Raw genomic sequence first — 14,393 nt, forward strand, 5'->3', positions numbered from 1 at the left:
ATACAATTATTTTGAGATAAATGCTAGGAGAACTCTCTTAAAGTAAATTTTTTTGTGAATTTTCTGTCACCTCACAGTTTAATATCAATTTTCAAGATAACATTAGAAAACATTGTGCCAAAAACATGAAGTGACAGAGAATCCATGAAATGTTTCACTTTTGAGAATTGAGAGAGTCCCCTTAACATTTCTTTTATTTTAAACTTAAGTTAGCTAATAAATTACTCAAACCATAGTGTTTTGCCAAGGAATCAATTTATTTTTTTAATGCGAATAAAAGAAATTAAATGGAAATTAACTTTTTTTTAATTTTTTTTTTATGTAAACACTAAAACAATCCACCACTTACCAAGAAATCAATTTATTCTACACTAATCTATATGGAAAAGAAAGAGTTTAAACCCCAAAATTTAGTAAGTTAAAGGAAAAGATATCCTAATTATCATGTTATTTCACCACTTACAAATAGAAGCCTAAGTTAAATAAACGATGAAGAGATATATATTCCCTTAATAATATCTTATAAATATCAAATGTATCAATCACACATTAATGTTAGGAAAAATAGGTTTTCTTAACTCAAAAGAATAAAATGGTGACTTTACGAAACTAGCTAGTGGCGATATGGGCCATGCATGGCCATATTCAGACTAAGACGGGCTGAGCTTCCGCTCTACTAGTTCTGTAGTGTGATGCATGCTTCGAAATTTCATAAAGATCAAAGAAACTTTCATATTCATTAGGATTATGATTGTGATTGGGTTAGATTTTAGATAGAGTATATTGGATGGACGGCAACTCGTAATTTCGTACACAAGCTACATTCATTGGTTAATGGTTCTTTTTGAAGAGCAACTTACATGACATTAAGATGCTCTCTACAGAATAAATCATTAGAGGGTTAGCCTTCACGCAAAAAAAAAATGTTGTTGGCTTGAGGTGACTCTTTAATAATGGATTAAAACATGGTGTCACAATACTCATTATAAAAAGGGAGACTTTGGATGCGGTCCTTATTTATGAATATTCTTTGATTGAAACCTTGTTGGTTTTTAATTTTTGATCGAGGTCCCTGAAATTAATGTGATAATTTATTTCTATGTACGTTACTATATTTTTTTAATTAAAAATTAGAAATTTTAGTTGTTTATATAAATGAGATTTTAAATAAAAAACCATAATTTGTGGGATTAAAAATATTAAAATATAAATATACTATTGTGTGTGTGTATAAACATGGGTATGTTCATCAAAATTAACCAAAAAAATTATTGTATCAAAACATGGGTACATTCTTCAAAATCACAAAAAAAAAAAAAAAAATTAGGGTTAATAACATTAGTAAATTTTTTCGATTAAACTTGATATGGATACATTTTTAAATCAAAGAAAAAAGAATTAATGTACCCATATAAGTTTAAAAATGGATTAGAAAAAAAATTGAATAGATTTTATATATAAAAAAAAGGGTACATTTTACATATAACAAATTGGTATATTTAAATATGAGTACATTTTAAGATTAAAAAGTTTTACGTGAATGGGTACGTATAATTAGCATGGGTACATTTTGGAAAATAAAAAGTACAAATAAAAAAAATATGGGTACAAATACAAATAAACTTTAAAAAATATGGGCACAAAAAGAAATTAATATATGGGTACAAATTAAAACTGAAAAGAAAATTGATACAAATTAAAAATGGGTACAAACTAAAACTAAAAATATATGATAAAAATTTTTAGTCATAAATATAAATATACTAATTGTAACATTTTTAACATTAAATGAATATATTTAGAAATAAAAAAATATTTTATTATTGAAACAATTAATGATGTTATTAATACTCAAAGACCTTGATCAAAAATTGAAAATGAATGAGATTTTAATCAATAGAGTAGCAAAATGAAAAATGAGAACCTAATTTCTCCTTATAAAAATCCTTCTCCTCGTATTGTCAGGAATCATTCAAGAAGACCCAGAGTAGATATGATGAGAAACCCCATGGATGGACATGCATGATTAGGCTTGGGAGTTGGCAATTTGGCATGCACACCTGCAGTTTCCCTATTTTTCATGAGGAGTGGGGATGAAATTAACATCAATCTAATTAGGGTTTCTTGTGTTTGTTTTCATGTCCTCTAGATATTTTTGTATTTAATTCACAAACTTGGATTATACATACGTACCAACTAGCTGCCAATAACCAGGACAGTAGGACAGATGGTCATCCTAATTACATGATAAAACGACATTATTTTTGCATGCAAACGTCATAACTCAAACCATTTATTAATGTGGATATTTGATATATGTCTTTGTTTGATTTTGAACTCCGAGTGAGAAAGAAATACTAAGAAGATATCGAACGCTTGCAAGAACTTACCATTAAATAATCTCTCGTATATGAATATTAGTTTGTCGATTGATCAGTTTTATGTGGAGTTAAACTTTAAGTAAATTAGGGTTCCAAACTCTTGTTTCTTTCTTTTAAGTCCATTGTATCTCGTACACATCTGACAATGAAGGCAGAACGCGCGTAATCGGAAGTATCTTTCTTCTTTAATTTGATTAATTTTCTTGTACAGTGGTGCAATGGAGGTCCAGAAAAGGATCGATCGACCAGAAATGAAGTAGCCTATCAAAGTACATATGTTTTAGTTCTTACTCATACGCACTTCAGCTCGCTTGGTAGCCGATTGAGATATCGATGTCCAAATATCTGGAGGAAATGTTGAGAACATGATCATATAGTACTTATGTAGGGCTGAGGAATGCCTTGTTTGTAGCGCACGATTATATATAGATTCCTCCACCAAAATTGCTCCAAAGGATTTTGTATACTTGGTGTACCTTTTCATATATAGAGTTAAATGACGGCTCACGGTGGGATAGTTATGCGATTTTGATCATGTGAAAATTTTAAATTACTTGTAATTAATATGTTTGGGACTCCAATATTTTGATATTTTTGTTGCATGTAGTCCTGTCTTTTTAGATAAAGTTATCTATGAAGCTACTCTCTCGCAGAAGAAAAATTTACGATAAAAGGTTCACGTGCGGAGTTCACTCAATGTGAAAGGATTGCTTTATACAACAATCAGACTTAAGAAGAAAATGATTTATACACATATTTGTTCTCACAGTAATCTTTAATCTTCTTATTTTGAGATGTTAAAAAAGAAAGGAAAACTAATGAAAAGGGTTTGAAAACTTTGAGTTTTAATGATAAGAATAAAATAAAGGGTAAAATGAATAGTACCAGGATTGACATTTTAGTGTAAAAATATGGTTTTTCGTTAAATTGAATAATACCGTGAGCTTTTCATTAAAACTCCCAAAAAAAAAATTGGTGAAAAATCACTATCGAAAATTGGTGATGTGAGGAATAAGGAAGAAAACAAATAAGAGAGAGGAGTGGGGGGGGAACCCAACCCACATGGTGACGGTGCGAATAGGATAATGCTTGTGTCCTTTTTATGGAAATTAATTATTCTTTTAAGGAAAATAATTATTTTTCTCAATTACGATTACACAGATATTTATCATCTAATTATTATAATTTGACTTGTTAATTTTTTATCATAGGGAAGTGTTATTGGCACTCTAAAAATCTCATTCTACACTTCTCAAAAGTGTTTTTTTCTTTCTAAAATAGAAAGTTTGGAGTGTAGAATGAGAATTTTGAAATACCAATAACAATTCCCAAATTATATATGTAAAATATTATTTAATTTGGCTATTTTTTAGCTATTAATATGTATAAAATAAATGGATGGTTCATCATGGTACTTGATATTGAAATTATTTGTTAATTTAACATGTATGGATGACCAAATAATGTCCAAATTAAATGATTTTCTGTATACAATCTTTAAAATAATAAAAAAAATGAACAATTCGAATTATAATGTTAGAATAATAAAGATTAGTTTTTTTTTTTTAAGTAAAAGGACAATTAAGTTACAGAAGAGACACCCCCTCCGCCTCTGCCTGGTATTTCTCTTATATATATATATATATATATATATACACACACATATACATATAGCTGTATGTATTATCCCACCTTCACAACATAATCAACTACTTATCCTCTCACTCCAAATACACACACACACACACACACACACATCCACCAAAGGAAAAATGTATGGTCCTTGAGAGTTAACATAAAATTACCACATTTTTTATTACATATATAGTATATGTATGTATCTATAGACTATATATAGAGATACAAAGAGAGAGATCACAGATTCATACTTCATTAATTTATTATGGGGTTACAAAGCCAGCTCAACGACGTCTCGTCCGACTCCATCCCCCTCTTACTCATCGCACTCATCGCCAGCTCCATCAACCACCTCCGGTCCTCCCTCCTCGCCCTCCTCCATTTTCTGGGCCTCAGCCCCCATCCCAGTCCAGGCTCAGACTACGACGAAGGCCTTTCTGCCGCCCCGGCCGTGGGCTCGGGACTCGCGGGCCTCGTTATCTTGTCCGACCAGCTCGCCCTCAACCGCCACTTATCCTATCCATACGACCGCGACGACCCCGTTGCCACCGCAGGGGATTGCAATTGCGTGGTGTGCTTGTGCACCTTGGGGGATGGTGAGCAGGTCCGCATGCTCCAGTGCCGCCATGTGTTCCACAAGCACTGCTTCGACTCCTGGCTCGACCACCTCAACTTCAATTGCCCTCTCTGCCGCTCTCCCGTCGTACACCGCGATGGCGTCGCGCTCACGCGCCGCCGACTCTCCCGCGACCTCCTCCTCTGGTTTTCCATCAGCTGAGAATCAATGGATGTTAACGTCATAAATATGTTCACATGGTATCCACCACTGATATCCACTCTAATCTGCCTATGGATTGTGAGTCGTGACGATTGCCGGTGGTTTCTTACGTTTTTTTCCATTTTCCTTTTATTTTTTTATATTTTAGAGGGTTGTTGGCCATAGACTTTCTTTTTTATTGTTTGGTCCTTCTAATTATTTTTCCTACGGCTGTAACTATTTCGTGTTGCTAATTAAATAAGGAAGAGTGATTTCTTTGTGTTTACCTCCATTTTTTTTTTATATATTCTGTGATGAAAATTAAGATTAGAAACGTGACTAAATGGTAAATAAAAATTAGGGAAGGTTACTACAGGAGCATAATTCAGGTTTGTTTGAAAGTGTTTTTAAAATGATTAGAAACTTATTATTAGAACATAATTCAAGCTCGTTTGGAAATAAGTGCTTTTAAAAAATTGAAAAAATATTTAAAGAAAATGTTTTGGGGTTTCAAAACAATTCAAGTACTTCTTGTATTAAAAACAATTTCAACCATTTTAAAAATATTTCCAAACAAACTCTCATGTTTACGGAAGCAAAAATGATGAGTGTCTTTTCAGCAAAGAAAAATGTGTCTAATGTGCAATATGTAAAAACATAGGAAAATATTTCTTTATGTCCTCTTTGCATATATTCTTTTATTTTCGTAAATAAAAGTGTGCACGCACATAAAAATGCATGTTGAAATCTCTCCCAAAACCTGCACTCATTTCTATTCCACCGAAATTTTTAAAGACGGTATGAAATCCCTAGGAGAAGGTTAAAAATGGAAAAAAAAAAGTGAAAAAGTATAAACTACGAAAGGGTTGGTTCCTGAAAAGAAAAAATGGGCCGGTCATTAAATAATGCAAAGCCCAAAATATAATGGTCAATCAATAATATTGCAAAGCCCAAAACATTGTCAACAAACTATAGTCCTACCAACGTCCTAACTAACCACACATACCAGTTGATTAAGTGTTTAGCACATCAAAGATAAGCAAACCAAAACTTTCAAACGTACCACATCTCTTAATTGTGCCGTTTACTCTTGGACTTCTTCTCTAAGCCCAAATTCGAATCCAATCTAATGGTGTATACAAAGATGGTTTACGTCTTGTAAAAGTCGTCTCGTACATGTAAGAATGCAGGATGACATTTTTGTTGTACTGATAACATTTCTTATCTTTTATCCGAGAAGATATATCTAATTACATCATTTCGAGAGGCAAAATGTACGGCCGTACTGCAATCTTCAATTGTACTAAAAAATGAATTTGGATGTTAGTTTGGTATATATCATGAGGACTGAGGAGGGTTCAATCTTAATTTACCAGTACCTCAACTACTACCATTCTCTTTTCTGCGCTGATTTTTCTAGCTTTCATTCATCTGAGGACTGAGGAGGACTCGAGCAAGAGATCTAAAGCCCGTCAATTGTTCTACTTCGTGCGGAGAGATCCAAAATATCAAATACCCTTTTCGTCTAAAGGGCGATCCATCCGGCTACGGAGATCCTGACGATGATTTGCTTGAGTGAAAGGAAAAAACCATCTTAGAAATTTTCCCGAGAAAGTACTAAGCACAACATTTCATATGATGATCAAATCCTCCTTTGGTGCAAACGGAAGCTGCAGCCTTCTGTCAACGGAAGTGAATGTCAGGGATTATCGGTTCCAAGGATATGACACCTACTCTACTAGCCTTTTTCGATTGGTCAAGCGATACAATGCAAAGAAAAATTCCTGCCTAAGCGGCGGTAGGCTAAACCTCAACCATTGAAGGCTATTTCATCCCATAGGTTCAATAAGCTTATTCTCTAACTCTAGATGTTTGGTTGTAGTTTGTAATATAGTTGTTCTATGTATTAAATTAGGATGAAAATTTTATGTGCATGACGTCTGTTCCTTATTAAAGGATGAATTTTATATCGATAATGTAATTTACAGCTTATAAAAGCCAATCGTGTCTACCAATGTTATCGACAACTTATCAATAGTCATTTGATCTTTAACTTCATCTCCAGAAAATAACTCTTAGTAGGGGGCTTAAGAGAGCTTAGGAGGAAATAGGGCATATTGTGGAAGACAAGCAACATGTGCAGGTGGGCAAGGGCACTGGCAAGTGTACGCCCATGGGATGAAATAGCTTTCAACAGTAGTCTTATTATGCTCATAATTTGGTAGTGTCCTATTAAAGGGTTTCGTAAACACCATGTTCGGACCAAACACGAGCATGTTTGAAACTGCATATGATAGGATTTGAAACATTGTTCGGTAGTTATAAACGCTAGTGATTACATTTTACAAAAATTCTTAAATTGCTTCTAAGATCATAAAAAACGCTTTCTAAAGGTACTTTTCTAGAATATACATGTTCATATGAAAAATCATCCCAAATGAATCATGGCTAAATCAAGAGTGCCTATGATGCTAAACCCAAGTATGTTGCACATTGAAAACTGCCAGCTAGAAATTTTTAACTTGCGGCATGTCCTATTCTCACTTTTTATTCAGAACTTCTACGGACTTATGCTCCAAATTCGAATATTCTGAGGAGAATTCTCTCTCTCTCCTCCTAATCTTTGAATGCAACTTAACAAATCTTTGTATTTGAGAATCAATCATATATATTTGGATAGTGATTTTTGCACTCATAATTTCTTTATCTTTACTGCTCCTTAGTTTGTGACTTGTAATTTGATTATCCTTTTTTTTTTTTTTTTTTTTGTTTCAATTCACTAGAGTAAAAAGTTAGGAGTGCGAGGGTAGAAAATAGAGTGACACCTGTAAGGCTGCACTACAATTTTCAATGGTACAAAAAGGGGTTTTTTTTCCTTAAAAAAAATAAAGAAAAACTAATGAAAAGGGTTTGAAAACTTTTAGTTTTAACGATAAAGATAAAATAAATGGTAAAGTGAATAGTATCAAGTTTGACTTTTTCGTGTAAAAATATGGTTTTTCTTTGAAATGAACAGTACCGCGAGTTTTTCGTTAAAACTCCCAAAAAATAATCTGTTGGTGACTTCATCGTGACAGTTTATTTTTTCGATGATCGGAAGACTCAAAGAAATATTTTATCATCTCCTGACTAGCATCTGTAATTCACATAGTGTCAGAATGTGTTCTGTGACATGGAATTGGTTTTTAACCATTAGTGACTCTGTGGTGAGTACGAAAAATTTTGATGTTGGTTTTGTTAGACTTCCCATTTACATTCAAACTCTAAGCCTGTTGTGTGCGTGATTCTTCCTTATCTTAAAGAGAGTATGTTAAGTCTAAGAATATTTTGAATGTTTGTTAGATAAGTTTATTATGCTGTTATAAAGTTCGAATTTCACACTAGCGTGTAAATAGCGTGTTTCAAACCTGATGATGTCAATCTTTATGATCTTCTAAATACAAGCAACCCTCGATTGAATGGGGTATGCAAAAACAACTGAAAACCTAGCCTACTAAAGTTTTACATAGTATCATAGTAGGTTGTTCACATATGAAGCCAAACAGTTATACGCGCTCCACGCTGCTCCGTTGTGTTGTACACGTGTTAGGCTTGGCGTGTTGAGAATGAATCTCACATTGATGGGAGGAGGAACTTTGCATAAGTTTGTAAGTAAGTTGAGTTACTTTCTAGATTACCAATTACTTTTATAGTGGAACCTCAACTTTATTCAAGTTTATTGTGCATCTCTTCGACTCGGAAAAAGACACTTCATCGCTGGCTCTGATATTTGGCATATTCATGAAAACTTATACTCGGTAGTGTATTGGCAAATGAATAAGCTAATTAAGGGAGCTTAATTGTCGTCGACCTTTGAATTCTATTAGAATAATATGGACATTGTTTTATTTATTTGAAGATCATCCAAATTCCTTTATTTTTATTAACTCGATCGATCTCGACTTAGACTTTTTGGATCAACAACTTCCACATAACGCGTTTCTGCACGAACTTCCTTGATTCTAAAATCATTACGTTATTATTTCACATAAATAGAATTTATTAATTAAAAAAAAGCTGAAGAAATAAGAAAACACTAGCATGGATGGGGCTCAAAACGTACTTTGGGTGTTTGACACTTTCAGTGGTTGACTATCTGGGAAATATAAAAGTATTAGCTACTTGTTCCGGGATTGCTATGATATTTTCCAATTTTGAAGTTCATAGTTATCACTTATTCTGCTAAGACATACGTATATAATATACCATGAGGGTTCAATGTTCATTTACCACTTCAACTATTATTCTCTTTTCTGCGCTGATTTTTCTAGCTTTCATTCATCGAGCGCAAGCAAGAGATCGTAAACCCGTCAATTGTTCTACTTCATGTGGAGAAGTCCAAAACATCAAATACCCTTTTCGTCTAAAGGGCAATCCATCTGGCTGCGGGGATCCTGACCATGAATTTTCTTGCGTGAACGGAAAAACCATCTTAGAAATTTTCCCGGGAAAATACTACGTGCACAACAGTTCATATGATGATCAAAACCTCCGTTTGGTCGACGTCAACTTTGCCAACGGATCCTGCAGCCTTCCGTCTGGATCTGTCAAAACAGCGGACGGGAAAGTCATGGATTTTCGGTTCCGAGGAGCTGTGATCTATTATGCCAGTCATTTTCGATTCGTCAAGTGCTCCAAAAACATCAGCAGCCTGCCAACAGCTGCTAATTATACAAGGGTTCCATGTTTGGCCGCAACAAACGGGAGCTATTTCCATGCTGTTTATGTCCCCGAGTACTATTATCCCCCTCAATGCTCGCTTGTTGCAGTGGCTCCGGTAGATTATCATCCGGACATGAAGTTCACTTCTTACAAAGCCGTCATGAAACTATTGCAGGCCGGGTTTGATATTGGATGGTCGGTTAAGTGCAGGGACTGCTCTTTGGCTAAGGAATGCGCAGTAAGTTCATGGGTTAAGCCACTTACCTACGAATGCTACACAGGTTAGTATCCGATCTACAATAACACGTGACAGTACGTGTGACAGTCACATAATAACTCATCAAGGATGAATATACAACTAATTATGTGTATGCCTTAAGTTTATGACTGTGATTAGTTTTATCTCTTGCTTATGTAAAGTCATTGTTTGAGGTTGCTTTTGAATTAGTTAAAAATGTTCTCTAACAGTCAAAAACGTTTTTTTTTCACTTAAACTTTTAAATATTTTAACATCTAGTACTGTGATTTTTGTCGATGCAGAGTGCAAAGAACCCACAGAACTTCAAATAATCTTAATATATGTAGCAATTGGTGTGGGAGGTATTCTATTTATTCCATTGTAATTGTTCTTGCAATTTTTTTAGCCATAGCAGTTTGCAACTGACGGAAATCTTCTCTCTGCATTTTCAGCTCTAATTGGTCTATTGTGTATAATTCTTATAATGGTGGTCGTGATCCGAAGATGTCGTAGAACTAGAAACGAAGCCAAGAGAAATCTCCAGAATCAAAATCAGCAGTCCTTGACGACAGAAATCAACAGTTCTTGAGCTTAACATTTGTATGTTTATGTGTGTAAATTCAGATGCTTTTGCGGTGTTTGTTGATGCGTGTAATTCAGATACTTGGTCTAGTTCTTTAGTTATTGGCCATTGAGGCACGTATATATTTCCAAATAGGCCTCATTTCATTGGGCCACTTGTTATAAACTGGTTCTTAAAAGAGTATAATCTCCTACCGACTTGAAAACCGTTTATTATTATATTTTTTAGAAAAACTTAAAAACGTTTTGGGATATAGAAACAATGAAAATGCTTTTCCATGATACTATTTTAGTTTTCATTAAAATGTGTTTACAATTAAACAAATTTATCAAAAAAAAACTTGTTAGCAGAAGAAATACTTGCTACAAAAAGTGTTTCTAGGAAGTGCTTTGAGGACCTTAGCTTTTGGCTTTTGGTATTCTTTGGAGCGTGAAAAAAATTGGAGATCCTCAAATCACATTCACTCATCGTATATCATGTGATTAAAAATTATTGTAATTTTTTTTATTTAAAATTGAATATAAACAGTACCAGACGAAAACTGACCGCACGATGTATGATGAACAGATGTGATTGGAGGATTCGGCGAAGATCCTCAAATCACCTATGTTTATCGTACATAGTGCGGTAAAAAATCATTGTAATTTTTTTTTATTTAAAATTGAATATAAACAGTACTTTACGAAAATTTGTTGCACGATGTACGATGAATTGATGTAATTGGAGGATCATCGGAATCCTCTCTCCTTTGGAATGTGAGGATCCTTGCCGAATTCTCTTTATGAGGATCTCGAGAATCCTCAAATCACATTCGTTCATCATCGTGTGATCTGAAATCATTGTAAATTTTTTATTTAAAATTGAATATAAATAATATCTAATAAAAATTGAGCGTACAATATATGATAAACATATGTAATTGAAAGATTCATGGAATCCTGACAAAAAGCTCTGGTGAGGATCCTCACTCTTCTTTGGAAGTGGGAATTACTGAAATTCAGCTTTGATTGATGAGTGGCGTCTATGGATGAGGACCATGGAAAATGGGGAATTGACTTTGACCTTTGAAATTCTCAATCCTGGGGTGGACGGGATAGTTGCATATTAAAAATCTAGGCAGACTATAAAGAGATTATTTTGTGTGATCAACATACGAGGTGATATATTACGTGTTATTATATAAATAGTAAGAGATATGTGTGTTCAAAAGTTAATAACTTAAAAAATAAAATTTTCCATCACTTACATAAAAACACATGATGTACCACTCGTGTTCCCATCATAATCAAAAATTTCTCCAGAGTATGGGCAGCTAAATGACACACTGTGTGGTTATCCATTTCAAGACACCGCAGCATCAGTCTTCAACTTTCAAATAACGTGTCTGTGACATCCATGAATATGAGTTAACTAGTTGCACTTAAGTTTAAATTTTGCGTACTCTTTTATCGAGGAATTTCTGACGCTGCACGAGCATAAAAAGGATATCAACGTAAGTCTTTAAAGAAAAATGTTTAGAAATTCATCAGATTTTGAAATACACTATTTCAATAATTCTTAAATATCGATTATAACATCAGTTATAAGGCTTAAATATAATTAACTCGAATCTTGAGAAGTTTAGGAGAATCTTAGGGAATGTAAAAGAAGTAATCGGACAAAAAACGAAACGTCTTATTTTAATTAGAAATTCTAAAATTCGTTTTTGGAAGTCTAAACGACATCAGATGGTTTTAATTCATTGAACTTCATAGCTAAGCAGTGTGTTCAATTCGGGATGTCGTGCTCTTTAAGAGAAAGTATTATGCACGCAAAACAGAGTCAAACGCTAAATCTATAAGTATACAGATTCTTGTTGTCGGTGCTGCATCTTTTTGTCTTCTTTTAGTCTATTTCAGCTTCAATCTACTTGGTCATTTGTTTTACCTCAATTTTGCAAATGAAATTATGTTTGAGGCACACCTTATAATGTCTATTATGTAATTATTTTAATTATTTGAACGGTTTATATTTCAATTCATTATTTATAGATCATTCAAACAAATCCATAACAATCAAGATATTCAACAGTATTGTAGTGAGGAAAAATAGAAGAATATTGTGTTTTATACAAACACTAAAATGACTATCATCGATTTGATTGTTTTTTGTGTAAATAACTTGAAAGGAAAATCTCAAAAATAAATGGTTAAATTATTAAAATATAATGTGGGTGTGGACTTACAAAGATGTCACTCAACAATTTTAACAGTTATTGTAGGCAACTAGTTACAGTCATTACTATCTTTAGAAAAAAGAAAAACTAACGAAAAATAGTTTGAAAATTTTGAGTTTTAATTATAAGGACAAAATAAACGGTAAAATGAATAGTACTATGATTGATTTTTTAGTGTAAAAATATAATTTTTCGTTAAAGTAAACAGTACTGGAAATTTTTTTGCTAAAGTTCCCTAAAAAAAAAAAAAAAAAAAAAAAAAAGGACAAAAACCCACAACGAGGAGCTGGAAATTTTGACCCTCTCCCTTTCGTTGACTAACAGTGGAACATCAATGGAGATTTCCTTTAAGAAGATGGGCCATGGCGTTCCAAACTTTGGATAAAAATCAACACGCCTAAACAATTATGAGGCGTTCCAGAAGACTATATATAATATATGCAGAGCTTCATCCGAAATTATTTACCCAAAGTTCTGAGATTCATAACTTTTCTGCAAAAGCATATAATATAATCATGAGGACGGTCCAATATACATCTTCTCTTCTCTATTCTCTGCTGATTCTGCCATTTTTCGTTCAAATTCAAGCACAAACCAACTGTTCGTCTTCATGCGGAGAAATAAAAAACATCAGCTACCCTTTTCGCCTCAAGGGCGATCCATCCGGCTGCGGCGACTCCGGTTACGAGCTCTCTTGCGTCGATAACAAACCCATCCTAGAGATTTTCCCCGGGAAATACTACGTGCGCAACATTTCCTACTATGATCACACACTCCGTTTGGTCGACGTCAACCTCGCCAATGGAACCTGCGGCCTTCCGTCTGGTCCTGTCGAAACAACGAACGGGTTTGTCCGGGATGCTCGATTCATGGGATATGGGTGGAACCCAGGAAGTCGTTTCCGGTTCGTCAAGTGCTCAACAAACATCAGCAGCGTGCCGGAAGCTGCTAATCACACAGTGGTTCCTTGCCTGACAAGAAACGGGACTTACGTCTATGCTGTTTATGATGGCGATTACTCGTATTATGAACCTCAAAAATCATGCTCTGTCATTTCGTTGGCTCCTGTCGATCTTCGTAAAGATGCTACGAAGTTCAATTCTTATGAGGCCGTCATGGAACTATTGAAAGCTGGCTTTGAAGTTGGATGGTCAGTTAAATGCAGAGATTGCTCTTTGGCTGGTAAACAATGCGTAGTAAAATCAATGGATAAGCCACTCACCTATATCTGTCAAAAAGGTCAGTTCCTATATTGCGTTTTAAGTTGTTTAGATTCATCTGTTAAATTTTCTAAAATTCTTCAACACATATTTAACCGTTAAATTATGCAATTTGCTTCATGATTATGTTTTCGTTTTCTCTAATGTTACACTTTTTTTTTTTTTTTTTTTTTTTTGAAATGCAGAGTACAAAGAATTGACAAGAGCTGAAGGAAACTGGATAATTGCTGCAATCGTTGTGGGAGGTAATATTACTGTCGCATTTGTACAAACATTGACAAACTTGTTATTTTCTTTCAATTTTTCGATCTCGTTCCGAGTTGCAGCTGATAGAAATCTTGTTTCTACATTTTCAGGTCTGATTGCTCTGGGAATTATCATTGGTATAATTGTATTTGTCATCCGAAGATGTCGGAGAAGACGAAATGCAGCTGATAACACGAACAAGAATCCGCAGAATCGAATTAGTGCTTGAGCCAACAGTCAACAATTCTTGGATACGTGAATTCCATGAAAAAAAAATTATTTCCTTCTTTCTTTTTTGTAAGTCAGTTAAAAGAAATTAACTCGATTTTTTCGTTCTTTCTATTTGGATGTATAATTCAGTTAAAATACTGTGTGTTCAATACTACGTGAACTACATCACTTATTACGGATAAA

At 33.9% G+C, this 14,393-nt stretch overlaps 3 protein-coding genes across 3 annotated transcripts; all 3 read left to right on the forward strand.

Moving 5' to 3' along the window:
• Positions 1 to 4,241: 4,241 nt before the first annotated feature.
• On the forward strand, positions 4,242 to 5,062 carry LOC103947079 (E3 ubiquitin-protein ligase RHA2A). The gene has a single exon (XM_009357925.3). The coding sequence runs from the start codon at positions 4,285 to 4,287 to the stop codon at positions 4,795 to 4,797; it is 513 nt and encodes a 170-aa protein (XP_009356200.2). The 5' UTR covers positions 4,242 to 4,284; the 3' UTR covers positions 4,798 to 5,062.
• A 3,960-nt stretch (positions 5,063 to 9,022) lies between these two features.
• On the forward strand, positions 9,023 to 10,410 carry LOC103947168. The gene is made up of 3 exons (XM_009358023.2): positions 9,023 to 9,758; positions 10,018 to 10,077; positions 10,340 to 10,410. The coding sequence occupies exons 1-3, from the start codon at positions 9,023 to 9,025 to the stop codon at positions 10,408 to 10,410; spliced, it is 867 nt and encodes a 288-aa protein (XP_009356298.2).
• Positions 10,411 to 12,934: 2,524 nt separating this feature from the next.
• LOC103947081 lies at positions 12,935 to 14,393 on the forward strand. Its single transcript, XM_009357926.3, has 3 exons — positions 12,935 to 13,752; positions 13,919 to 13,978; positions 14,090 to 14,393. Exons 1-3 carry the CDS (start codon positions 13,029 to 13,031, stop codon positions 14,206 to 14,208), a joined length of 903 nt encoding a protein of 300 aa, XP_009356201.2. The 5' UTR covers positions 12,935 to 13,028; the 3' UTR covers positions 14,209 to 14,393.

The sequence above is a fragment of a genome, unplaced genomic scaffold (assembly GCF_019419815.1).
Source record: "Pyrus x bretschneideri cultivar Hongxiangsu unplaced genomic scaffold, Pyrus_bretschneideri_v1 Contig63, whole genome shotgun sequence".
In the NCBI taxonomy this organism is placed as follows: Eukaryota; Viridiplantae; Streptophyta; class Magnoliopsida; order Rosales; family Rosaceae; genus Pyrus; species Pyrus x bretschneideri.

Excerpts from the sequence above, each read along its gene's own strand:
- LOC103947079 (XM_009357925.3), top strand. The coding sequence starts at position 4,285 with ATGGGGTTACAAAGCCAGCTCAACGACGTCTCGTCCGACTCCATCCCC.
- LOC103947168 (XM_009358023.2), top strand. The coding sequence starts at position 9,023 with ATGAGGGTTCAATGTTCATTTACCACTTCAACTATTATTCTCTTTTCT. Across the intron at positions 9,759-10,017 it reads TACCTACGAATGCTACACAG|AGTGCAAAGAACCCACAGAA; the intron begins GTTAGTATCCGA and ends TTGTCGATGCAG. Across the intron at positions 10,078-10,339 it reads TGTAGCAATTGGTGTGGGAG|ATGCTTTTGCGGTGTTTGTT; the intron begins GTATTCTATTTA and ends GTGTAAATTCAG.
- LOC103947081 (XM_009357926.3), top strand. The coding sequence starts at position 13,029 with ATGAGGACGGTCCAATATACATCTTCTCTTCTCTATTCTCTGCTGATT. Across the intron at positions 13,753-13,918 it reads CACCTATATCTGTCAAAAAG|AGTACAAAGAATTGACAAGA; the intron begins GTCAGTTCCTAT and ends TTTGAAATGCAG. Across the intron at positions 13,979-14,089 it reads TGCTGCAATCGTTGTGGGAG|GTCTGATTGCTCTGGGAATT; the intron begins GTAATATTACTG and ends CTACATTTTCAG.